The sequence below is a fragment of the Danio rerio genome, chromosome 4 (genome assembly GCF_052040795.2).
Source record: "Danio rerio strain M-AB ecotype USA chromosome 4, GRCz13ab, whole genome shotgun sequence".
Lineage (NCBI taxonomy): Eukaryota > Metazoa > Chordata > Actinopteri > Cypriniformes > Danionidae > Danio > Danio rerio.
The window spans coordinates 44,814,794-44,840,000 of NC_141024.2; the positions used below are offsets into that span (position 1 = coordinate 44,814,794).

The 25,207-nt window shown below is 35.7% G+C and overlaps 3 protein-coding genes and 1 long non-coding RNA gene across 8 annotated transcripts in view; 1 reads left to right on the forward strand and 3 right to left on the reverse strand.

Moving 5' to 3' along the window:
- LOC100332612 (NACHT, LRR and PYD domains-containing protein 3) overlaps positions 1–5,670 on the reverse strand; it is a 59,862-nt gene extending 54,192 nt beyond the window's left edge. The window contains exons 1-3 of one of the 3 annotated variants that reach the window (XR_015942536.1): positions 5,593–5,670; positions 4,832–4,908; positions 4,473–4,586 (exon numbers count right to left, since the gene is read on the reverse strand). This is a non-coding gene — a long non-coding RNA (NACHT, LRR and PYD domains-containing protein 3). Of the gene's footprint in view, positions 1–4,472; positions 4,587–4,831; positions 5,018–5,592 lie in introns of all 3 variants that reach the window. The other 2 variants (XR_015942538.1, XR_015942537.1) reach the window with 2 other exon arrangements.
- LOC148681268 (uncharacterized) overlaps positions 1–25,207 on the reverse strand; it is a 482,092-nt gene that overhangs the window by 235,407 nt on the left and 221,478 nt on the right. The gene's annotated exons all lie outside the window — the stretch shown is intronic.
- Positions 1–25,207, reverse strand: part of LOC141377041 (uncharacterized) — a 441,555-nt gene that overhangs the window by 160,591 nt on the left and 255,757 nt on the right. The window lies entirely within an intron of this gene.
- Positions 13,281–25,207, forward strand: part of LOC137491176 (NACHT, LRR and PYD domains-containing protein 3-like) — a 16,721-nt gene continuing 4,794 nt past the window's right edge. The window contains exons 1-9 of one of the 2 annotated variants that reach the window (XM_088650131.1): positions 13,281–13,321; positions 14,385–14,479; positions 14,628–14,747; positions 16,301–16,414; positions 17,453–17,566; positions 18,883–20,778; positions 21,986–22,159; positions 22,850–23,023; positions 23,143–23,316. In XM_088650131.1, the coding sequence (XP_088506257.1) occupies positions 14,430–14,479; positions 14,628–14,747; positions 16,301–16,414; positions 17,453–17,566; positions 18,883–20,778; positions 21,986–22,159; positions 22,850–23,023; positions 23,143–23,316 (2,816 nt within the window). In that variant the 5' untranslated portion in view covers positions 13,281–13,321; positions 14,385–14,429. The remainder of the gene's footprint in view (positions 13,322–14,384; positions 14,480–14,627; positions 14,748–16,300; positions 16,415–17,452; positions 17,567–18,882; positions 20,779–21,985; positions 22,160–22,849; positions 23,024–23,142; positions 23,317–25,207) is intronic. The other variant, XM_088650132.1, reaches the window with a different exon arrangement.

Genomic DNA, 25,207 nt, shown 5'->3' on the forward strand with positions numbered 1-25,207 from the left:
GGAGTTGTTTAATCCTCTGTTTTAATTCAGTTGGTTTGGTGTGAGGCTGTGTCTGTAGATTTATTTATTTCTTCAATTTCTTATTCCTTCAGTGATTGTGCTTGTTAACAGCAGGTGTTCAACAGCAGGTGTCTGAATTCACTTATTTGTGGTCATTCCCTCTGTCTAGTGGACTAAACTAATTGACCAATTTAAGGGCCGGGTGAATGAGGGTGTGGCGAGATTTTAGACACTCTGATTAGTTTCTCTAATACAAGGGTTTTCTACAAAGGTAGATACATGTTACTCTGTGTGACAAGGAGGCAAATCAGCTTCTAATGCCGATCTAACTCTAGAATTTTAACACTTTACTCTGAATTACCTCAACACTTGAAATTTAACACCAATGAATTTGCTGTGTAGATATAATCCTACCCCTTATTGTGGCTTTTCCTGCATCCCATAATATTGAAGGGGAGACATTACCATCATCATTAATTAAAAAGTATTCTTTTAATGCTTCTTGTATTTCTTTTTTTGTTTGAGTGTTTGTTAACAATGAGACATTCAATCTCCAATATCTAAACTGCGTGTCTAGTCCCAGGTTAATTTTCATAATAACTGGATTGTGGTCTGAAATGGTGGCTGGTTCAATTCTACACTCTTTTACTTTATATATATCTGCTTTTGGTATACAAAAATAGTCTATTCTTGAGTAGCTTCCGTGCACATGTGAAAAGAATGTAAAGTCTCTTTCCTTAGGGTGCAAAAATCGCCAAACATCCACTAATCCCATTTCATTCATCAAGTTTGTAATTTCTTTGGAAGTTTTAGAGAGAGGTTTTATTAATATTGGTGATCTGTCCAGTTTAGAATTCAATATAGAATTAAAATCCCCTCCCATAATCAAAATCCCTTCACTTTTATCTGTTACAAGTGCTGCTATTTCTCTAAAGAAAAGCGGACAATCTTCATTTGGGGCATAAATGTTTATAATTGTTATCTTTACACCTCCAATTGATCCAATCACCATAACATAACGCCCATCCTTATCTTTAAATATTTGTTCACTATTAAAGCACACCGCTTTACTAAATAGGATCGCTACTCCTCTTTTTTTGTTATTTTCAAATGATGAACTAAACACTTGATCTACCCATTCTCTTTTTAATTTGGAATGTTCTATCTCTGATAAATGTGTTTCCTGCAATAATATTATTGAACACTGCCATTTTTTTAACTGATTAAAGATTTTCTTCCTTTTTATAGGGTTATTAATTCCGTTTATATTGTAACTAACCACATTCAATAGTTCCATGTTCATTAATTACGTTAAGATGTGCATTCCTCCTTATGTTTGTATGTCTACACTTGAAATGACAGCAAAGAGCAAAAAAAAGAAAATGAAAAACAATTCCCTCAATAACCATAAACTGAACAGAACTGAACTGAACTTCCATTTGTCCCATTAGACGCAGTTTTCGAACGTGTTCTGCATCTAATCCAGGTTTGTATGGCAGAGAGGCGTGGTCCATCCTCTCTGGGGAAGATATAGCACTCAGTGCTATTGAAACCCCTATTACACTAAAGTACGTGTAAAAGATAAGAGGTCTGATTGAGTGCATTTCACTCATTTCCTATTTAAAATTTAGCGTCCGTCAAAACTTTAACATAACACTTGTATACGTATGGCAACAGAACTTGTAAAGTTATAAAATTTATAGTCATATTTTAAACTCCTAACACAAGCGGGAACGCACCTTCCTGAGTTACTTAGAAAGCAAGAAAACTATTGTCCCGTTTTGAAGTACCGAATCTACCCTTCTTGAATCAAAGCCTTTATGTCGCTTGTCGACAATACTGTCTCGTTCTCTCCTTTTATTTCCCGGCTTTTCTTTCAACTCCTCTTCCATTCTTTCTCTCTCTCCACAGCGTATTTCAATGTCGAGTTCTTTCAGTTGTGTAGTCGCATCCTTCAGCGTTGAAAATGTTTTCTCGCCGCTGCTAAGTTTCAGTCTTAGTTGTGCCGGGTAAACACATTTTGCCTGTATTCCTTTCTTCTTTAGTTGTTTGACGGCTTCGTAGACTTTCGCTCTTCTCCTTTGAAGGTCAGGGGAGTAATCTTGATCAAAGAAGATTCGCTTTTCCCGAAAATGAATCTGACCTTGGCTCCACGCTTGTCTGATGATCGCGTCTTTCACCGCTGCATCCAGAAATCTGAATTATAGATCTCGGGGGGGCTGTTGTGTCCGTTGGTTTCTGCATTAGTGAACGATGCGCCCTCTCAATCTTAATGTCAATTTCTGACGGTACATTAAGTACTTCATCTAGCAACTTCTTCACGAATCCCGCCGTATCTTTTCCTTCACTTCCTTCTGGCACTTGATAAATTCGGATATTGTTGCGCCTCATTCTATTTTCAAGTTCGTCACACTTTGCAGTTAGATCCCATTCGCGGTGAAGCAGGTATTTTATCGCCCTTTGGTGTCACCGTGATGTATCTTCCACAATGCTTATTCTTTCTTCTGCCCGTTCAATTCTTTCTTCGTGTTCAATAAGTTGGTCCTTTATATCTTTGACTGTTTGTTCCACTCTTTCGAGGCACATCTTTGTCTGACTGTGTCCTTCTTGATTTTCCTTGCGGAGTTTCTTTAATTCTTCAAGCACGTCTGGATCTAGCTTCATTTCGTTGCTAGCGTTAGCCTTTTCGATGCTAACTGGGCTCGGCGTTCTCCGTTTTTCCTCCCTTTCCTTCTTATTGTCGAGTTTATTACTCGTCTTATGTCTTGAAGTCGAGCTCATTTTGTTGATGGTCTTGATTTTACTTCAACCAAAGTGTTAGGAATTAAAGTTACCACTTGACTTTTTTAATTTTGACGGAGCTCAATTTTATGCTGCTTACTTGGTCATAGCGCCACCGGAAGTCTACATTTTTTATTAAAGAACTATTAATAACTGTAATTTTCCAAATGGAAAAAAGGTTGGTTTGTTGAACTCTAAATCGCCGTATTTATTAAGTTTATGACGCGGCTCAGGCAGCACCAGTCAGCATCAGCGCTGGTTTGTCAGCTCGTCTGTAAACTGTGACCAGAAATATCCTTATTTCATTTTGCTTCTTTGACATAAAACATGTAGGCACGTGTGGTTGCACGTCACTGTTCTGCACACGCTTTTCCATTCAAAAAACGGAGGCGCGCCGCACTGATTTATTGATGACAAGAAAGAAAGGAGTGTGGTGCTCTTTTTTTATGCCACTAGGAAACGACTGAATCAGCTGAGCCGTATGTGCGCGAGTGTTCCTGCCAATGTTGTTATAATTGTAATTTTTAAAAGCATTATGATATTCAAGATTCAATACAGCTTTAAATGACTTGACACAGCGAAGTCTCTCCTCCATCATTAAAAGCTCACTGTAGTCGTCTTGACAACACAAGCACTGCTGTCACCTCAAGGAAAAGCCAGCCTCTGCTTTCATTTGATTGAAGACTGAAAAAGACACGACTAACAAGCTTTTTCCCCTCGAGCGCACATAGCGCGCAACGGCAAAAACGTTACTAGCCTAAACCATTCAGAAGATGCACCCGTCAGTCTCAACGCAAGAAAACGCTTTCACTGTGATAGGCCAATATATTAAACAATATTGTTTAATCGTTTGACTGATACTATTAAGCGGTTACAAACGCACCCTTTCGGTTAACACCTTATCGGTTATTTTAAGCATTCCTACCCTGCTGAAAAATCCAGCTTAAACCAGCCTAGGCTGGTTGGCTGGTTTTAGCTGGTCGACCTGGCTGGTTTTAGAGGGGTTTTGGCCATTTTCAGGCTGGTTTCCAGCCATTTCCAGCCTGGTCTTAGCTGGTCATGCTGGGAGATGAACAGCTAAAACCAGCTTGACCAGCCTAGCAAAGCTGGGAGTCCAGCCAAAACCAGCTATATCCAGCTTAAACCAGGCTGGTCAAGCTGGTTTTAGCTGGATTTGGCTGGTAATTTTCCAGCCTGACCAGCTAAGACCAGGCTGGAAATGGCTGGAAACCAGCCTGGAAATGACCAAAACCCCTCTAAAACCAGCCTGGTCGACCAGCTAAAACCAGCCAACCAGCCTAGGCTGGTTTAAGCTGGATTTTTCAGCAATGTACTTGAGGAAAAAAAACAGCACAGAATCGGAATCGGATCAGTATCGATCGATACTCAGACTTTTGGTATCCAGATCAGATCGGTTCCAAAAAAATGCTATCGGTGCATCCCTAGTATCCCTAACCCTACCCAAAACCTAAACCCACCTTCTACCTCACCAACTATTAATAAAGCGCTGATTGGTTTGTTAACACCATCAATTGTGGCCTGAAGTGTAAAGCGGAGATCTTCAAGCACTATCCTGCAGAGCTCAGATACAACATCTAACATCTGAAACCCAACAGATCCACAACACTAATTACCTGATTCATTTATTATGAAAATACTCATCAGTTGCAGATATTAAAGAGATGATCTACCTGACAGCAGGTCCTGTGTTTCCACTCTTAAAATTTATTGGTTCACCGATAGACGCGTCACTCTTCATAGACACACAGCTGGGCTCTGCTTCTGCTCTCTTCTGATGAACTGAACTAAAACAGAGAAGATTAAAGTTCAGCGCTGCACACACTGGAGTCAACACACCAGATTTACTCAACATTTCATCATTAAAACACTGTTTAAACAGCACTTCATGATACTTTTCATGATGATTGTACACAATCTTGCTGGCTGTGAGTGTTAAATATTCTGACAGATTAAAAACACAACTAACAGAGAGTAAATATAATATCCTGTAGAAAATCATCATATGAAATGTCAAGCATAGGTCTAATACCTGCATCCTGTAGACAAATCCTGATCTGTGTGTGTGTCCTCCATGATGGACCTGAAGAGTTTGATCTCCAGCAGAAACTGATGAACAATCACAGATCTCCAGTCACTGATCAGCCTTCATAATTCAGCTGAATGCAGGAATAGATCAGCAGCTGAGACACTCAAATTCAGAAGCTCATCGAGTAAACTAATGAAGAATCACAGCGTCAACCGTTTGATTATAATAACATCATACACACATTCACATAAAGCTTACAGGTTTTGACAAGACATTAAAGATTTAAAGCTGTTCTGTGTTGGTAAATGATGAATTCTGGTTGTTTAAAACTGCAACACAACAACTAAACACTTTCACTTTCGTTTCTGAAGGGCGGTGTTGTACCGAAAATAGCCACCAGGGGGTGCTGTTCCGCGAAATATTCACTCGGGAACGCCCTGGCCGCTCATGCACGCGAACGTGAACGCGCAGACACTGAAATCAAGCGATCCGCGTCGAGCGGTGCTGTAAAGCGTGTTTTAAATGCGGGATTCAGCAGACAAGATCATGTTGAAGATCATAGGAAATATATTGGAGAACTTTGATAAACTAAACAGCGACTCCTGATCTCAGATTTTATCTCAACTGCGTCACATCAGGAGTTCAGTAATACACCCGCACAAACACTCTGAACACAGCAGACAGAGACATGCGGGGGCCCAAAGGACATGCGGGGGTTTACATTCAATCACACGACATGCAGGAGGATACATGCGGGACCTTACATGAAGCAGTGTAAACGCAGGACGCGAGGCAGACTGTAAACACGACACACACCGCTTCTTCTGCCTGTGTGTTGAGTCAGAGAGCAGAGCTGCACACCGCCACCTGCTGTACTGGAGAGAGAAACATCAGTCCTACTCCAACATCAGAGATATTATGAAGCATATAACTGACAAGCACACAGGAATATATGATAACACATGTCACAGTCATACAAAACTGAGTGATGCAGTAAACAAAAGAAATGAACATATATGATATATTTAAATGATTAGACTGTACAGATACTTTTCTTCATTATTAGAGAGTTTTTAAAGCTTTTTTGTTTCTTGTAATTGAGGTCAAAGAATTCTAAAATGTTTGTAAATCTCTACAGAACAAATTAAACGAGTGAGTAAGAGACTTTGTCTTGTGCCTTTGAAACTTCCCAAGCAAAATGATCAACTTCAGAGCATTATCGTGCGCATCATAGCCAGTTTTACAACTCAGAAGAAGAATCATGCACTCCTCAAAATTAATTACACTGTAAAATAAAGCAGAAACCAACCCTGAAACCTGTTTCCAGAAATCATCAGAGAATTTACAAGTACAGAATAGCTGTAGAAGACTTTCAGGCTCAGTGTTACAGCAAGAGCATTGTGCTGAAATGTCTGATTAAATGTATTAATAAATATACAGCAGGGGTAACACCTGTCTAATCTTCTGAAATGAACTTCTTTGACCTTATTTGGGAGTAAATGGTATTACTTGTTGACCAAATATCATCTATAAAAGGTAAAGAGAAATATTGTTTCCACTTCAGAATGTCTTTGGGGAAACAGCGACTATTGTGAATGAGACATTTCCTGATGTGGAAGTTTTTACACTTTTGATCTGAGATACTGACACCACCAAGCACAGTGTTTGAGTTTGCTTTGAGACTGAGTTATAAGTCAGATGAGTTTCATTAAGTAAAGCAGTTTATTAGAGATGCTTTCCACAATCACGTTATAACCATCATGCAAAAACACAGTCCCTGAAGAGGAAAGCATTTCCTGATGAGTGTAAATCTCACCACTGCTACTCAGTAAATCTGAAACTCAAATATTCCCCTTTGTTTTGCTGTCATTGTGTTTTATTTGCGAGTTTAAAACATAATTAACAGTATTAAAATCATTACCCAGCTGTCATGAGTATTAACACTCCTTTTCATATTTACAATCTACTATTTAGGTGTTTACTGTGTAAGTATGACTGTTTTATTGGTTTATTTGTATTTTTCTGTAAATATTTTCCCCCTTTTTATGTGGAATGTTGCTAAATTAATAAAAAGTACAAATGTTTATTTTCCCTACTTAAATATAAATATATAAGTAATATGAAAAGCATGTAAAATAGAAAAATCATAAAAAATAGTGTTTTTACTGTATGGTCATATTAGAAAAATCATTAAAAAATAAAATCTAACTGTTTTCTGCTCCACCAACTATTGTTCTACGTGTCCTGATGTACCACTGTGCCCACCTTTCATATCATATTACTGTTGAATATTTTAATAATAGTGCGCTAAAATCATGAAAAATACAGTGTTTTTACTGAAGAATCATATTAGAAAAATCATTAAAAAATAACATCAAATTGTTTTCTGCCAACTCTACCAGATTATTGTTCTACATGTCCAAATGTACTACTGTGCCCACTTTTCATAACATATTACTGTTGAATATTTTAATAATAGCACTAAAATCATGAAAAATACAGTGTTTTTAACTGTATGGTCATATTAGAAAAATCATAAAAAAATAAAATCTAATTGTTTTCTGCCAACTCCACCAGATTATTGTTCTATATGTCCAAATGTACCACTGTACCCACTTTTCATAGCATATTACTGTTGAATATTTTAATAATAGCGCGCTAAAATCATGAAAAAATAGTTTTTTAACTGTATGGTCATATTAGAAAAATCATAAAAAAAATAAAATCAAATTGTTTTCTGCCAACTCAACCAGATTATTGTTCTATGTGTCCTGATGTACCACTGTACCCACTTTTCATTGCATATTACTGTTGAATATTTTAATAATAGCGCACTAAAATCATGAAAAATAGTGTTTTCACTGAAGTCATATTAGAAAAATCATAAAAAAATAAAATCAAATTGTTTTCTGCCAACTCCACCAGATTATTATTCTACATGTCCTGATGTACCACTGTACCCACTTTTTATAACATATTACTGTTGAATATTTTAATAATAGCGCACTAAAATCATGAAAAATACAGTGTTTTTACTGATGTCATATTAGAAAAATCATAAAGAAATAAAATCAAATTGTTTTCTGCCAACTCTACCAGATTATTGTTCTACATGTCCAAATGTACCACTGTGCCCACATTTTATATCATATTACTGTTGATTATTTTAATAATAGTGCGCTAAAATCAAGGAAAATGCAGTATTTTTTAACTGTATGGTTATATTAGAAAAATCATTAAAAAACAAAATCAAATTGTTTTCTGCCAAATTCACCAGATTATTGTTTTATGTGTCCTGATGTACCACTGTACCCACTTTTCATATCATATTACTGTTGAATATTTTAATAATAGCGCACTAAATCATGAAAAATACAGTGTTTTTACTGAAGAATCATATTAGAAAAATCATTAAAAAATAACATCAAATTGTTTTCTGCCAACTCCACCAGATTATTGTTCTACATGTCCTGATGTACCACTGTGCCCACTTTTCATAACATATTACTGTTGAATATTTTAATAATAGCGCGCTAAAATCATTAAAAAATACAGTGTTTTTAACTGTATGGTTATATTAGAAAAATCATTAAAAAACAAAATCAAATTGTTTTCTGCCAAATTCACCAGATTATTGTTCTACAGTACATGTCCTGATGTACTACTGTACCCACTTTTCATATCATATTACTGTTGAATATTTTTATAATAGCGCGCTAAAATCATGAAAATACAGTGTTTTTAACTGTATGGTCATATTAGAAAAATCATTAAAAAATAAAATCAAATTGTTTTCTGCCAACTCCACCAGATTATTGTTCTACATAAATATTATATTGTATTTTATTGCTTAATTTGCAGTACATGAACCTCCAATAATGAAGTAAAAAGGGGGGAGGTAATAAGCCAATCAGTCGGGTTTCTTAAAGAAACAGGACCCTTAATGACTGTGTGAACATTAAATTATGTGTATGTGTAAATTGTACAATTTTAATTAAAAAAAATTCTACATTGTTATATGAATTAAATAATTAAATTTATTAAATAAATGGTTTGGTAAAATTGAAACACTGAAGTGTTTTAAATGAATACAATAAGTCTTTTCACACAGACTGTAAATGTGTGGGCCATGTCCTTAGAAATACATAACATCCATTTAACTTAATTTTGACAAGCAAACCTCATAAAAAAAATTTTCTACAGTCTAAACTATTTTTTAATGATTTGTTGGATTCATTTTATTTAAAAAAAATCTAATTTGGCTATTATGTAATGAACTAATATTTGATTTATTTACAAAAAACTGAAAAATGATATGAAAAGTGAGCACAGTGTAGAACAATAATCTGGTGGAGTTGGCAGAAAACAATTTGAAAAAACACTGTATTTTCCATAATTTTAGCGCACTATTATTAAAATATTCAACAGTAATATGATATGAAAAGTGGGTACAATGGTACATTAGGACATGTAGAACAATAATCTGGTGGAGTTGGCAGAAAACAATTTGATTTTATTTTTTTATGATTTTTCTAATATGATTCTTCAGTAAAAACACTGTATTTTTCATGATTTTAGTGTGCTATTATTAAAATATTCAACAGTAATATGATATGAAAAGTGGGTACAGTAGTACATCAGGACATGTAGAACAATAATCTGGTGTAGTTGGCAGAAAACAATTTGATTTAGTTTTTTAATGATTTTTCTAATATAACCATACAGTTAAAAAATACTGCATTTTCCTTGATTTTAGCACACTATTATTAAAATAATCAACAGTAATATGATATGAAATGTGGGCACAGTGGTACATTTGGACATGTAGAACAATAATCTGGTGGAGTTGGCAGAAAACAATTTGATGTTATTTTTTTATGATTTTTCTAATATGACCATACAGTTAAAAACACTGTATTTTCATGATTTTAGCGCGCTATTATTAAAATATTCAACAGTAGTATGTTATGAAAAGTGGGTACAGTGGTACATCAGGACACATAGAACAATAATCTGGTGGAGTTGGCAGAAAACAATTTGATGTTATTTTTTTATGATTTTTCTAATATGACCATACAGTTAAAAACACTATTTTTCATGATTTTAGTGCGCTATTATTAAAATATTCAACAGTAATGTGATATGAAAAGTGGGCACAGTGGTACATCAGGACACATAAAACAATAATCTGGTGGAGTTGGCAGAAAACAATTTGATTTTATTTTTTTATGATTTTTCTAATATGACCATACATGTAAAAACACTGTATTGTTTGTGATTTTAGCGCGCTATTATTAAAATATTCAACAGTAATATGTTATGAAAAATGGGTACAGTGGTACATCAGGACATGTAGAACAATAATCTGGTAGAGTTGGCAGAAAACAATTTGATTTTATTTTTTTATGATTTTTCTAATATGACCATACAGTTAAAAACACTGTATTTTCATGATTTTAGCGCGCTATTATTAAAATAATCAACAGTAATATGTTATGAGAAGTGGGTACAGTGGTACATCAGGACACATAGAACAATAATCTGGTGGAGTTGGCAGAAAACAATTTGATTTTGTTTTTTTATGATTTTTCTAATATGATTCTTCAGTAAAAACACTGTATTGTTCATGATTTTAGCGCACTATTATTAAAATATTTAACAGTAATATGTTATGAAAAGTGGGTACAGTAGTACATTTGGACATGTAGAACAATAATCTGGTGGAGTTGGCAGAAAACAATTTGATGTTATTTTTTTATGATTTTTCTAATATGACTCTTCAGTAAAAAACACTGTATTTTCATGATTTTAGCGCGCTATTATTAAAATATTCAACAGTAATATGTTATGAAAAGTGGGTACAGTGGTACATCAGGACACATAGAACAATAATCTGGTGGAGTTGGCAGAAAATAATTTGATTTAGTTTTTTTAGGATTTTTCTAATATGACCATACAGTTAAAAAACTATTTTTTCATGATTTTAGCGCGCTATTATTAAAATATTTAACAGTAATATGATATGAAAAGTGGGTACAGTGGTACATTTGGACATGTAGAACAATAATCTGGTGGAGTTGGCAGAAAACAATTTGATTTTGTTTTTTTTATGATTTTTCTAATATGACCATACAGTTAAAAACACTATTTTTCATGATTTTAGTGCGCTATTATTAAAATATTCAACAGTAATGTGATATGAAAAGTGGGCACAGTGGTACATCAGGAAACATAAAACAATAATCTGGTGGAGTTGGCAGAAAACAATTTGATTTTATTTTTTTATGATTTTTCTAATATGACCATACATGTAAAAACACTGTATTGTTTGTGATTTTAGCGCGCTATTATTAAAATATTCAACAGTAATATGTTATGAAAAATGGGTACAGTGGTACATCAGGACATGTAGAACAATAATCTGGTAGAGTTGGCAGAAAACAATTTGATTTTATTTTTTTATGATTTTTCTAATATGACCATACAGTTAAAAACACTGTATTTTCATGATTTTAGCGCGCTATTATTAAAATAATCAACAGTAGTATGTTATGAAAAGTGGGTACAGTGGTACATCAGGACACATAGAACAATAATCTGGTGGAGTTGGCAGAAAACAATTTGATTTTGTTTTTTTATGATTTTTCTAATATGATTCTTCAGTAAAAACACTGTATTGTTCATGATTTTAGCGCACTATTATTAAAATATTTAACAGTAATATGTTATGAAAAGTGGGTACAGTAGTACATTTGGACATGTAGAACAATAATCTGGTGGAGTTGGCAGAAAACAATTTGATGTTATTTTTTTATGATTTTTCTAATATGACTCTTCAGTAAAAAACACTGTATTTTCATGATATTAGCGCGCTATTATTAAAATATTCAACAGTAATATGTTATGAAAAGTGGGTACAGTGGTACATCAAGACATGTAGAACAATAATCTGGTGGAGTTGGAAGAAAACAATTTGATTTAGTTTTTTTAGGATTTTTCTAATATGACCATACAGTTAAAAAACTATTTTTTCATGATTTTAGCGCGCTATTATTAAAATATTTAACAGTAATATGTTATGAAAAGTGGGCACAGTAGTACATTTGGACATGTAGAACAATAATCTGGTGGAGTTGGCAGAAAACAATTTGATTTAATTTTTTTATGATTTTTCTAATATGACCATACAGTTAAAAACACTGTATTTTTTATGATTTTAGTGCGCTATTATTAAAATATTCAACAGTAATATGTTATGAAAAGTGGGCACAGTGGTACATTTGGACATGTAGAACAATAATCTGGTAGAGTTGGCAGAAAACAATTTGATTTTGTTTTTTTATGATTTTTCTAATATAACCATACAGTTAAAAACACTGTATTTTTCATGATTTTAGTGCTATTATTAAAATATTCAACAGTAATATGTTATGAAAAGTGGGCACAGTAGTACATTTGGACATGTAGAACAATAATCTGGTGGAGTTGGCAGAAAACAATATGATGTTATTTTTTAATGATTTTTCTAATGTTACTCTTCAGTAAAAACACTGTATTTTTCATGATTTAGCGCGCTATTATTAAAATATTCAACAGTAATATGATATGAAAAGTGGGCACAGTGGTACATCAGGACATGTAGAACAATAATCTGGTGGAGTTGGCAGAAAACAATTTGATGTTGTTTTTAAATGATTTTTCTAATATGACTACAGTAAAAACACTGTATTTTTTATGATTTTAGCGCACTATTATTAAAATATTCAACAGTAATATGATATGAAAAGTGGGTACACTGGTACATCAGGACATGTAGAACAATAACCTGGTGAAGTTGGCAGAAAACAGTTAGATTTTATTTTTTAATGATTTTTCTAATATGACCATACAGTAAAAACACTGTATTTTTCATGATTTTTCTATTTTACATGCTTTTCATATTACTTATATATTTATATTTAAGTAGGGAAAATAAACATTTGTACTTTTTATTAATTTAGCAACATTCCACATAAAAAGGGGGAAAATATTTACAGAAAAATACAAATAAACCAATAAAACAGTCATACTTACACAGTAAACACCTAAATAGTAGATTGTAAATATGAAAAGGAGTGTTAATACTCATGACAGCTGGGTAATGATTTTAATACTGTTAATTATGTTTTAAACTCGCAAATAAAACACAATGACAGCAAAACAAAGGAATAATAGCAAAGCCTACATGCAAAGTCATGATAATTATTTACCCAAATATGAATAAAAGAGACGATTATTGATTATCATTTGAATTCATTCACACGAAATAAAGTGAAACAAGATTATAAAACTCCAGCGCATTAAACACACGCGTCTTTAATTTACCGCGAAACACCGAGTAGACGCGCACCTCAATTTAAAGCACAGATAGCGTGACCGTCTCTTTCTGAACCGCAGATGGCGTGACCGCAGTGTATTTACTGTGCTCCGTGTCCAGTGTTTATACTGCTTCAGGTAAAGTCACTTAACTAAACCCCTACATGTCTTTTTATTAAAAGTAACTGCCTGCATTTCCTTTGGGATCCTGTATATCTGCTCTGTTTAGGGTGTTTGTGGCGGAGGCGGATGTTTTTCACTGAACTCGTGACGCAGTTGTGCTGAAATCTGTAATCAGAGTCGCTGTACAGTGAATTAAAGTTCTCCAATGAACATGTTTGCTCAATCTTAGCCTTAAAACATCATTTACTGCGCCACTCGACGAGGATCGCTTGATTTTCGATCGTTTGTTCACGATCGCGTGCAAGTGCAAGGCGTTCCCGAGTTAATATTTTACTGAATAGAGGTAAAGTTGGTTTTATATTCCCACATTCGTTCATTTAGAAGTCTCTATATTGTTTACCATGTTACTTTGAATATTCAATCTGAATTAACATGCAAGTGTGGCTTGAAAACAACATTAACACTGTTTATTATTGGATTGTGAACAATGTTGAACTTTGATAGTCATTGAGTGCTAATATGATTTCACTATTTAGAGTTTGCAAATAATACTTTAAAGAAATTATATTATTAAGGGGAAAGTCTGAATGTGTGAATATAAAACCAACTTTACCTCTATTTTTACTGAACAGCGCCCCTTGGTCCCAGTTTTCGGCACATCACCGCCCTTCATAAACGAAAGTGAAAGGGCTTCATTGTTGTGTCGCCATTTTAAACAGACAGAATCCAGCATTTACAACGCAGAACAACTTTAAATCTTTAATGTCTTCACAAAACATGTAAGGTTATGTATATGTATATATATATATATATATATATATATATATATATATATATATATATATATATATATATATATGTATATATATATATATATATATATATATATATATATATATATATATATATATATATATGTAATTTTATCATAATCAAATGAATAATGACTGTACGGTTTTTCTTTTGTTTACTCGTGTCGAACTTCGGATTTCGTTTCACAGCTGCTGATCTATTCCTGCTGAATTCAGCTCTATGATGAAGGCTGATCAATGACTGCACATCTGTGATTGTTTCTCAGTGTCTGCTATAGTTTCTACTGGACATCACACTCTACACATCCATCATGGAGGACACACACACTTCTGGAGATCAGTATTTGTCTTCAGGACACAGGTATTAGACCAACACATTACATTCACACATTATTACATTTATTACTTCTATTGTAACAAAAAAGATACTTGATAGTTATTTGTGAGAGTTTTAATATAAATTAAATGATATAAAATGCAGCGCTGAACTTTAAACTGAACTGTTTTAGATCATATAAGAGGAGGAGAGCAGAAGCAGAGCCCAGCTGTGTGTCTATGAAGAGTGACCGGTCTATTGATAATCCAGGAGTTAATTTTACGAGTAAACACACACCACCTGCTGTCCTCAGGTAGATCATCTCTATTAGATCTGCAACTAGTGATTATACTCATAATAAATGAGTCAAGTGATTTTTTTCATTTATTTGAGATTAAAAAGTGGGATGTTGTATCTGAGCTCTGCAGGATAGTGTCTCTCCAGGGTTAAAGATCTCCTGCCATTAAGGGCTTTTCCTGCACACTTTCCCCTGCTGTTTCTGTGCTGTACTGATCAGCCATTCCTCTGATCTGAGTCTGTTTTCACTGAAGCGCAGTCATCATCATGTTGTGTTGGCCTCATAGATGCTGCTGATCAACACATTTGGTTTCTAGAATTGATATTTCTCGAGTTCTCCTGCTCATTCAGTCATGATAGATGATGGTAAATGAACTTGTCTTGCTGTCCTCAAAGTCTGGACTGGAGCTCTGCAGACAAACCCCCAATGAGTGACCTTCTGAAGACTGAGTGATGAGGAGGAGGATAAGGGGAGCTGCTGGAGGCGGGAATAACAGTCAGCTGACACAGTGCAGTTTATACTGCTGCTTATATAGTCATGTGATGATGATTGACACGCCTGCATGATTAAGCTCCTCCCACACCACTTTACATAAATAAACATGATCACTCCATAAAGAATTTAAATAATAACCTTTTATATTAAATCTTGAATTTAAAATGCATTTAGCGGTTTTATATACGCTATTATTTTTAAGATGAGCTTATAAATTGTTATAAACTGTTACAAAACAAAGTCACACTTTATTTGTGCCTCAGATTCACTGTCAAAAATAAATAAGCACTAAATATAAATGCATGTATATAAAATAAAGATGTCACTTTGTAAAAAGGTATTTATTTTAATTTAACAGCCGGAATGCAGAACAGACTTTGATTTTAACTTACACTGGGAAAAATGCTTTAGAAAAAGCCACAATTAAAAAAGCAAACCAGTTTACAGCAGGACAAAATGTTTTCATTATTAAAAAAACATAACAATGAAAACAAAACTTTCTTATATTATAATGAATTGAAATGATATGTTGTAGATATTTTGGTCAGTTTTAATGCATTAATGCAGGCAATTTAAAGCTGGACCGACTGACGCAATAGATGTAATCTATTATGCACGCGAAAACTTACTTGTAAACCAAATATGTTACTGGATTCTTTCATGGGCATGAGAGATAAAGTGCTTATGAAGTGCTTCGTCGGCCTCTGGTCGTTAACCGATGCAGAGCCGACGTTTGATGAGCTGAAACAATAGAACACACGACCGAATGAACATGCGTATGTTTGGCTGACCATATATAGATGTTAGAATTAAAGGGGCAGACGTGTTGACCTTCAGCCGACAACGGCCCAACATATGTGTGCTGTCTGGGGATATTATATTTACCCTCTGTTAGTTGTGTTTTTAATCTGTCTGAATATTTAACACACTCAGCCAGCAAGATTGTGTACAATCATCATGAAAAGTATCATGAAGTGCTGTTTAAACAGTGTTTTAATGATGAAATGTTGAGTAAATCTGCTGTGTTGACTCCAGTGTGTGCAGCGCTGAACTTTAATCTTCTCTGTTTTTAGCTCAGTTCATCAGAAGAGAGCAGAAGCAGAGCCCAGCTGTGTGTCTATGAAGAGTGATGCGTCTATGGGTGAACCAATGAATTTTAAGAGTGGAAACACAGGACCTGCTGTCAGGTAGATCATCTCTTTAATATCTGCAACTGATGAGTATTTTCATAATAAATGAATCAGGTAATTAGTGTTGTGGATCTGTTGGGTTTCAGATGTTAGATGTTGTATCTGAGCTCTGCAGGATAGTGCTTGAAGATCTCCGCTTTACACTTCAGGCCACAATTGATGGTGTTAACAAACCAATCAGCGCTTTATTAATAGTGAGTGAGGTAGAAGGTGGGTTTAGGTTTTGGGTAGGGTTAGGGATCCACAATAAGATCATACTGTATGACTACTAATGAGCAGTTCATATGTTCACATTCCACAGATAATAAGCCGGTAGTTAATAGTATGAATTGTGAGCTAAACTAAAGTGTTCCCGATCTCCTGCCATAAAGGGCTTTTCCTGCACACTTTCCCCTGCTGTTTCTGTGTTGTACTGATCAGCCATTCCTCTGATCTGAGTCTGTTTTCACTGAAGCGCAGTCATCATCATGTTGTGTTGGCCTCATAGATGCTGCTGATCAACACATTTGGTTTCTAGAATTGATATTTCTCGAGTTCTCCTGCTCATTCAGTCATGATAGATGATGGTAAATGAACTTGTCTTGCTGTCCTCAAAGTCTGGACTGGAGCTCTGCAGACAAACCCCCGGTGAGTGATCTTCTAAAGAATGAGTGATGAGGAGGAGGATAAGGGGAGCTGCTGGAGGCGGGAATAACAGTCAGCTGACACAGTGCAGTTTATACTGCTGCTTATATAGTCATGTGATGATGATTGACACGCCTGCATGATTAAGCTCCTCCCACACCTACACTGTGGACTTCATTCAGTGATTTGATGATTAGTTTCAGCTCTAATCTGCTCTAATAGTGCTGCATTTCTGTTGGACTTTCTCTACTAGAAATGAGCCTTGATCTGTGTTTGCTGATATTTTCACATTCAGACAGTTTCTGTTCAAATATAAAGGAAATTAATTTAAGTGTTTTTGTAAATGAAGAATGATTAATATCAGGTTTTTGCAGTGTGTGCAGTGCTCAACTTTAATCTTCTCTGTTTTAGCTCACGTAAGAGGAAGAGAGCAGAAGCAGAGCCCAGCTGTGTGTCTATGAAGAGTGACAAGTCTATTATCCGACCAATAACATTTAGGAGTGAAAACACACAACCTGCTGTCAGGTAGATCATCTCTACACACACATGATCACACTGCAGCATTTATATGATCCTGTGTTTCTAGAAGATCAGATATTAACAAGTGTTACATTTACAGGAGACTTTAAAACTGAATGTCCACACACTCACATCCGATCATTAGTGAAGTACTGAAGTAGAAATAAGGGACTAAAGTCTCAATGCTCAAACTGTTAGAGTTAGTAGAGTGAGTTTACAGGCTTATACAATAGTCAGCAAAGTGTGGGAAAAGACAGAGATGTAGACACTGTTGATAAACAAGTTGTGTGAGACAAACACACCACATTTCACCTGATAATTATGGTCAAAAGAGATTCTGATTTAAGATAAAAATGTATTCAGATTCTCTGATTATTATTATTTTAATAAAGTGCAGCAAAATGACAACGCTGTTACTGAACTCTGAGAGCAAACACTTGTATGATCTGGAGATTATCATGTGAATCAAAAACTATATTCAGTCAGAAAATGAGCTGACAGAGGACAGAAGCAGAGCAAACACAGTCATGGTGAAGCAGTGAAAGATTCAGACAGCAGAGATGGAGATGCAAAACATTAAATAACTATGATCACAACAACCTTCAGAACTACAGACAGCACAATGAAACACCCAATTTAATACTATTTTCCTTTATTTAAATATTATTTTTATTATTATTTAGTTTTTTGTATGCCGGTTCTAATGTAATTACTATTGAATGAGCATTATCAGTGGTTATCAGCTGATAGTTATGGTTCAGTAGGGACCTTTTGCACCTACTTGTAGGCTCAGTGGGCAGTTATCATCCATCCACATATACTAATAGATAATAGAGTAGACTCAGATCTGTTTTTACATTACTGTGATGGTTAGGTTTAGGGTAGGGGGAGAGGTAGACATTAATAAAACACAATTTATGTGGATTTTATAATTAATGTAAATAATTATTGTTACTTAAAGCAGTATGTGATCTATAGCTGATTAACCATGTGGATGGATGATAACAGCCTACTAGTAGAAGCAGAAGGCCCCTACTTGCCCATATCTATCAGCTGATAACCACTGATAATGCCCATTCAGTCGAGTTAAAAACATTCGAACCGGCATACAAATAACAAATAAATAATAATAATAATAAATATTTAAATGAAGGAAAATAGTATTATAACTAACTTTACAGTGATCAGTGTGTGGTGTTTAGTTAAATCTGATTAAATCTGTGTATTGTGTCTCAGCTGGTTCAGAGAAAACACACATGGCTTCACTAGAGGATCTTTACACTCACACTCATTGATTCTTTGTGTTGTTGTTGTTTCTGCAGTGTGTATAGAGATGATCAGACTGGAGACCTGCAGCAGGATTCACTCCAACCAGAACATGATGAACTTCAGAGAGTCAAAGAGCAGCACAAAACCAGCATGAAGAACAAGTATGAGAGATTATTTGAGGGAATCAACCATGGAGAGACTCAAACCCTCCTGAACAGGATCTACACACAGCTCTACATCATAGAAGGAGAGAGTGAAGGAGTGAATGAAGAACATGAGGTTTTACAGATGGAGAAAAGAGCCAGAACAAAACCCTCACAACACACTCCAATCTACTGCAATGACATCTTCAAAGCCTCAGCTGGAGCAGGACATGAGGAGAAGATCAAGAAGGAGAAAGCCCAGATCAAGACTGTTCTCACTAAAGGCATCGCTGGAATCGGGAAAACCGTCTCTGTGCAGAAGTTCATTCTGGACTGGGCCGAGGGAAAAGACCATCAGGATGTAGATTTCATGTTTGTGCTTCCATTTCGAGAGCTGAACTTGATCAGAGATCATCAGTACTGTCTTCACAGACTTCTGCTGGACTTTCATCCTGAACTTGAAGATCTGGAGCCCAAGATTTATGAGCAGTGTAGAGTTGTGTTCATCTTTGATGGTCTGGATGAAAGCAGAATCACACTCAACTTTTCAGATGAGGAGAAAGTTTGTGCTGTGACTGAATCTTCATCAGTGGCGGTGTTGATGCGGAGCCTCCTGAAAGGAGATCTGCTTCCCTCTGCTCTCATCTGGATCACCTCCAGACCAGCAGCAGCCCATCAGATCCCCTCCAGATACATCAAGCGTCTGACAGAAATTCAGGGATTCACTGAGCCTCAGAAGGAGGAATATTTCAGGAAGAGAATCAGCGACGAGCATCAAGCCAGCAGAATCATCTCCCACATCAGAAGAGCAAGAAGCCTCCAGATCATGTGCCACATACCCGTCTTCTGCTGGATCTCCTCCACTGTGCTTCAGAAGCTCCTGGAAGAAGATGTGAGTGCAGAAATCCCTCAAACTCTGACTGAGATGTACATCCACTTCCTGCTGATTCAGATCAACATGAGGAAGCAGAAGTATGAAGAGAGAGATCCAAAGAAACTCCTGCAGTCCAACAGAGGAGTGATCCTCAAACTTGCTGAAGTGGCTTTCAGACAGCTGATGAAGGGCAATGTGATGTTCTATGAGGAGGACCTGATTGAGAGCGGCATAGACGTCACTGACGCCTCAGTGTATTCTGGGATCTGCACTGAGATCTTCAAGGAGGAATCTGTGATTCATCAGAGGAAAGTCTACAGCTTCATCCATCTCAGCTTTCAGGAGTTTCTGGCTGCTTTCTTTGTGTTTTACTGCCATTTAACAGAGAACAGAGAACCGCTGAGGGTGATTTATGATGAAGAATATTCATATGATCAATTTCTACAGTCCAGCTCTGAGAAGTCTCTGTATGATCTGCTCAGTTCAGCAGTAGATAAAGCTGTCAGGAGTAGTAATGGTCATCTGGATCTGTTCCTGCGGTTCCTGCTGGGCGTCTCACTGGAGTCCAATCAGAGACTCTTCCAGGATCTGCTGACACACACAGAGGAGAGCTCAGAGAACATCAGGAGAATCACACAGGACATTAAAGACAAGATCAAGACAGATAAACGTCTCTCAGCTGAAAGATCCATCAATCTGTTCCTCTGTCTGCTGGAGGTGAAAGATCAGACTCTGGCCAGAGAGATTCAGGAGTTTGTGAAATCAGACAAACACTCAGAGGAGAAACTCACTCCTGCTCACTGCTCAACAATCTCCTACATGATTGAGATGTCAGAGGAGCCGCTGGATGAGTTAGACTCTAATAAATTCAACACAGATGATGAGGGAAGACGGAGACTGACAGCAGCTGTGAGAAACTGCAGAAGAGCTCTGTGAGTATTCATTGATTGATCACAGAAGACACACATCAGTCTGCACTGAAGACTCAGATCAGTTTAGTGAATCACTGCCCTGCTTTAACAGAAAATCTTTAGCTGGCCATATCGTCCCCCTGTGAGATCGCTGATACACCATATTACTGCATGGGGACGCGGCGGCAGTGTTCTGTTTCCTTATTTGCTCATTTATTTCAGCATTTCTAAACGTATTTAACAAACTTTTCTTGACTTTTTACTCACACAAACAACATTTGTACTTATTTAATAATCTACTTCATTTGCTTTACAGTTTATCCTGGAAAATAACTCAAATCCCTGTAAATCCCTGTGCTCCTCCAGCTGAATAGGACATTTGTTGATGTGTATTTGCTCAAATCTAACACAGTGTTGCTCTTGGATAATTGTGTTTGTTTTCTGATCAGAGAAATAGTGTAATTTTAGACACAGTATTGCCGTCTCGCCGCAGACATGCCTCTAATATTACATTTACTGTAGGTCTAAACACTAAACTTTACACTGAGCTCAGTAAAATGCTCTCTGATTAGTTATTAATAATCTGTTCAATAATTCAGTACAGTCATATGAATGGGGAAATACAGCTTTAGTTTATTGTAGTTTCAATCAATAAAAAAATAAAAAGATGTTTCTAAATGAATTAAATAGGCTTGTTGTGAGGCATGAGGGTGGTATGAGGGCCCGATGTCCACAGGTGGGGGTTGCAGCCCAACAACATGGTACAACACCATGAGGTAGCCTGACTGCCATTAGGTACTGAGATGAGATCCTCAGACCCTTGTGAGACCATATACCGGTGTGGTTGACCCTGGATTCCTCCTAATGCAAGACAATGCTGGACCTCATGTGTCTGGAGTGTGTCAGTAATTCCTGCAGTTCACTACAGCTTTGAGTGTGACTCCTAATCCAGTCCTCCATGGGTTAATACATTTGATTTCCAGTGATCATGTCTGTGTGATTTTGTTGTCAGCACATTCAACTGTGTAAAGAACAAAGTATTTAATAAGAATATTTCATTCATTCAGATCTAGGATGTGTTATTTTAGTGTTCCCTTTATTGTTTGAGCAGTATATATATATATAGTTTATTTCCAGTGTTGCTTTTATCACTGTAGACTGAACTCATGAACACTCAACACTGCTCATTTCTCACTGCTGATTGTGTTGCTCTTTGTCCTCTACACAGACTACAGGGCTGTGAACTCACTGTTGAGTGCTGTGAGAGTTTATCTTCAGCTCTACAATCCTCAAACTGTGTGCTGAGAGAGCTGGACCTGAGTAACAATGACCTGCAGGATTCAGGAGTGAAGCTTCTCTCTGATGGACTGAAGAGTCAACACTGTAAACTGGACACACTGAGGTAAATGATTCTCCACTCTACAACATTAAAAGTGTTTTGATTGAGATGGAAATGTCCAGATATATTTAAGAGCATTAGTGGAGAAACTGCAAAATGCGGCTTCTCAAATGAAAGTTGCTCTTTTTCTTAATCAGTTCAGGAAATCAGTGTATTTTAATGATTATTTTAATAAATTACCTCTAAATCTTTATTTATTTTTTTATATTTTTAATGATCATATTTATAGTTTATTTTTAAATTGGTTTATTGGAAAGATATATTTAGGAATTTGTCAGATGTTTAGTCATTCTGACAAAAAAAAATAAATAAATGAAACAAGAGAAGCAATGTGAATAAGGTCTGAGGAGGTTTCTGGACCCGGCAGGTTTGACAGGCTCTGGTCATTTGCATTTTGCAGGTTCATAAATATATAAAGTCTCGTGGTCCTCTTATCTAAACTAAAATTTTGCATTTATTTACATTAAACATGTTCAGGAATATATTAGATAACATTTAATATTCAGTTTTATTAAATAACAATAGTCAATAATTCTAACTGACACAAATTCCAATAGTTTTGTCATATTATTAACCTCATAGTTTGATTTTACATCAGATAAATGATTTATTGATTGATTGATTGATTGATTGTTTTGTTACATCAGATCACATTAACTGTGATTTTTAGAAATCTGTGTTCTTCTTTCTCAGACTGGTCATGTGTAAACTCACTGTTCAGAGCTGTGAGAGTTTGTCTTCAGCTCTACAATCCTCAAACTGTGTGCTGAGAGAGCTGGACCTGAGTATTAATGACCTGCAAGATTCAGGAGTGAAGAAGCTCTCTGATGGACTGAAGAGTCAACACTGTAAACTGGACACACTGAGGTCTGAGTTCAAACACCTGATTGATTGATTGATTGATTGATTGATATTTTTTGTTTTGTTACATCAGACAGATCACATTAACAGTGTGGTTTTTAATAATGTGTGTTCTTCTTTCTCAGATTGGTCATGTGTAATCTCACTGTTCAGTGCTGTGAGAGTTTGTCTTCAGTTCTACAATCCTCAAACTGTGTGCTGAGAGAGCTGGACCTGAGTAACAATGACCTGCCGGATTCAGGAGTGAAGAAGCTCTCTGATGGACTGAAGAGTCAACACTGTAAACTGGACACACTGAGGTAAATGATTCTCCACTCTACAATAACTACAGTCAGACAGTTTCATATTAGAGCTCTTCATGCTTGAACATGTTAACCCTGGGTGATACTAAACCCCAGATAACAGGAATTTTGGTTTATCAGTGATTGTGTTTCACACTGCTCATACTATACCTGTAGTTAACCCTCAGGGGTCTGAGGTGATTTTGGGACCCCTGAGATGTTTTGACATGCCCTGACATCTGTTTTGTAGAAATAAATATTATGTGTGGTTAGTAGGTTTTAGAGAAACAAATGTAGCTGAAATAAGACCCATAAACCAGACTGAATGTGCCTGAACGAGACTTTAGAGTAAGCAGTCTTGTAGACTAGAATATTTACAGCACAATTATGTGAAATTATTCTGTTCTCTCATTCAGAGAAAACATTACAATGATCTACATTTTGTTAAGTTTGTTTTGGGTGATCTCAGCTGTATGTGTGAGTGACAATGCTCATGAATTCAGACCTGAGAGACAACAGACACTCCCCCACTCACCCATCAAGTGCAGTGTACAGCAATGTCCATATGCAGAAGCTAGCCCAAACTCTCTGGGTGAACAATATACAGTGCTCAGCATATATAAGTACACCCCTCACTAAAAATCTCTTTTACATTCATATTTTAATAGGAAGCTCTACAGTATTATATTTGTGCATATACAATAGATTAGCCAAATCTGGAGCTCATCTAACAAAATAATTTATGATAACGGTGTAAAAACTAGGGCACTCATATTTATGTCTTATAGAAAAATATTAAATACAAAATTAAAAAAAGAGGAAAAATCAAGAGAAGCAAAACAATGGAATTTTTTTTTTTTGCAATATTAGCTTAAGTTTTATTGTGTTATCTTTCAATTTCTGAATATGTTTGGTGACTAAAATATGATGTTCATGAATAAATCTGTTTAATAAATGTGTTCTGTTTAAATGCAGCAGAATACACTGCCTATATTGACTGAGAAATGGAGGAAAGTCTTGATTTTCAGAATGGGCTGTCCTCCATTATGCTGAGCGCTGTATGTGACTTATACAGCCGCACATATAATATATATTTGAAATGGTGTAAAACGTGTTCGCCAAACTCTCTTGTGCATTAATCCAGCATTTAATAATCATTTCTGAATGAGTCTGAGACACTGAAGTAGAGGAATGACAAACGCTTTAAACACAAGAATAAATCAGATTTAAACATGAAAAACAATTACTGTAAATCTAAATTATTTGAAGATATATTTAAAATATATTTGAAGAGCTTTAATATAGATTTCACTAATAGTTGCAGTCTCAGTTCACTGTTTGAAAACTTTACCAGGTTGTGTCTGTCTGTGGGTGTCGACATTCAACATTTCTGTGTGAAAATGAAGCTCAGCGAGAACACAAATAAACATTATAGCAGTGTTAATCCTGTTTCAGAGCAGAACAGTGGATCTGGAGGTGTGAAAGCAGCAGAGTTAAACGCTAAAGTGAAGCTGTTTTGTGTCCTGCTGAAGGTTTGAGCTGCTCTCATATTTGTGCAGTTTCAGTCTCTTGAAAACAAATAAAAGTCTCATGATAAGTGTGTGAAATAATCCTGATTACTCGCTCATCTAAAACAATATCTGGTAACGGCTGAATGTGAAGGAGAGTCAGCAGTCATGAATATTGATCAGCTGTTTCTCTCCTGACAGAATAAAAGTCCCCTAATGGAGCATCAGTGTGAATGTGACTGTGGGTCAGGTGATGAACACATGAAGAGAGCGGCTTTGTGTTTGTCTGAGCTCATTTTGTTTTAGTCCACAACAGAATCACAATATAAATGATGAAATCAGCTCATTTCCTGTTGTGTTTTATACATGACTTTAAGATGATCTTCTGAGCTCAAGTGTGT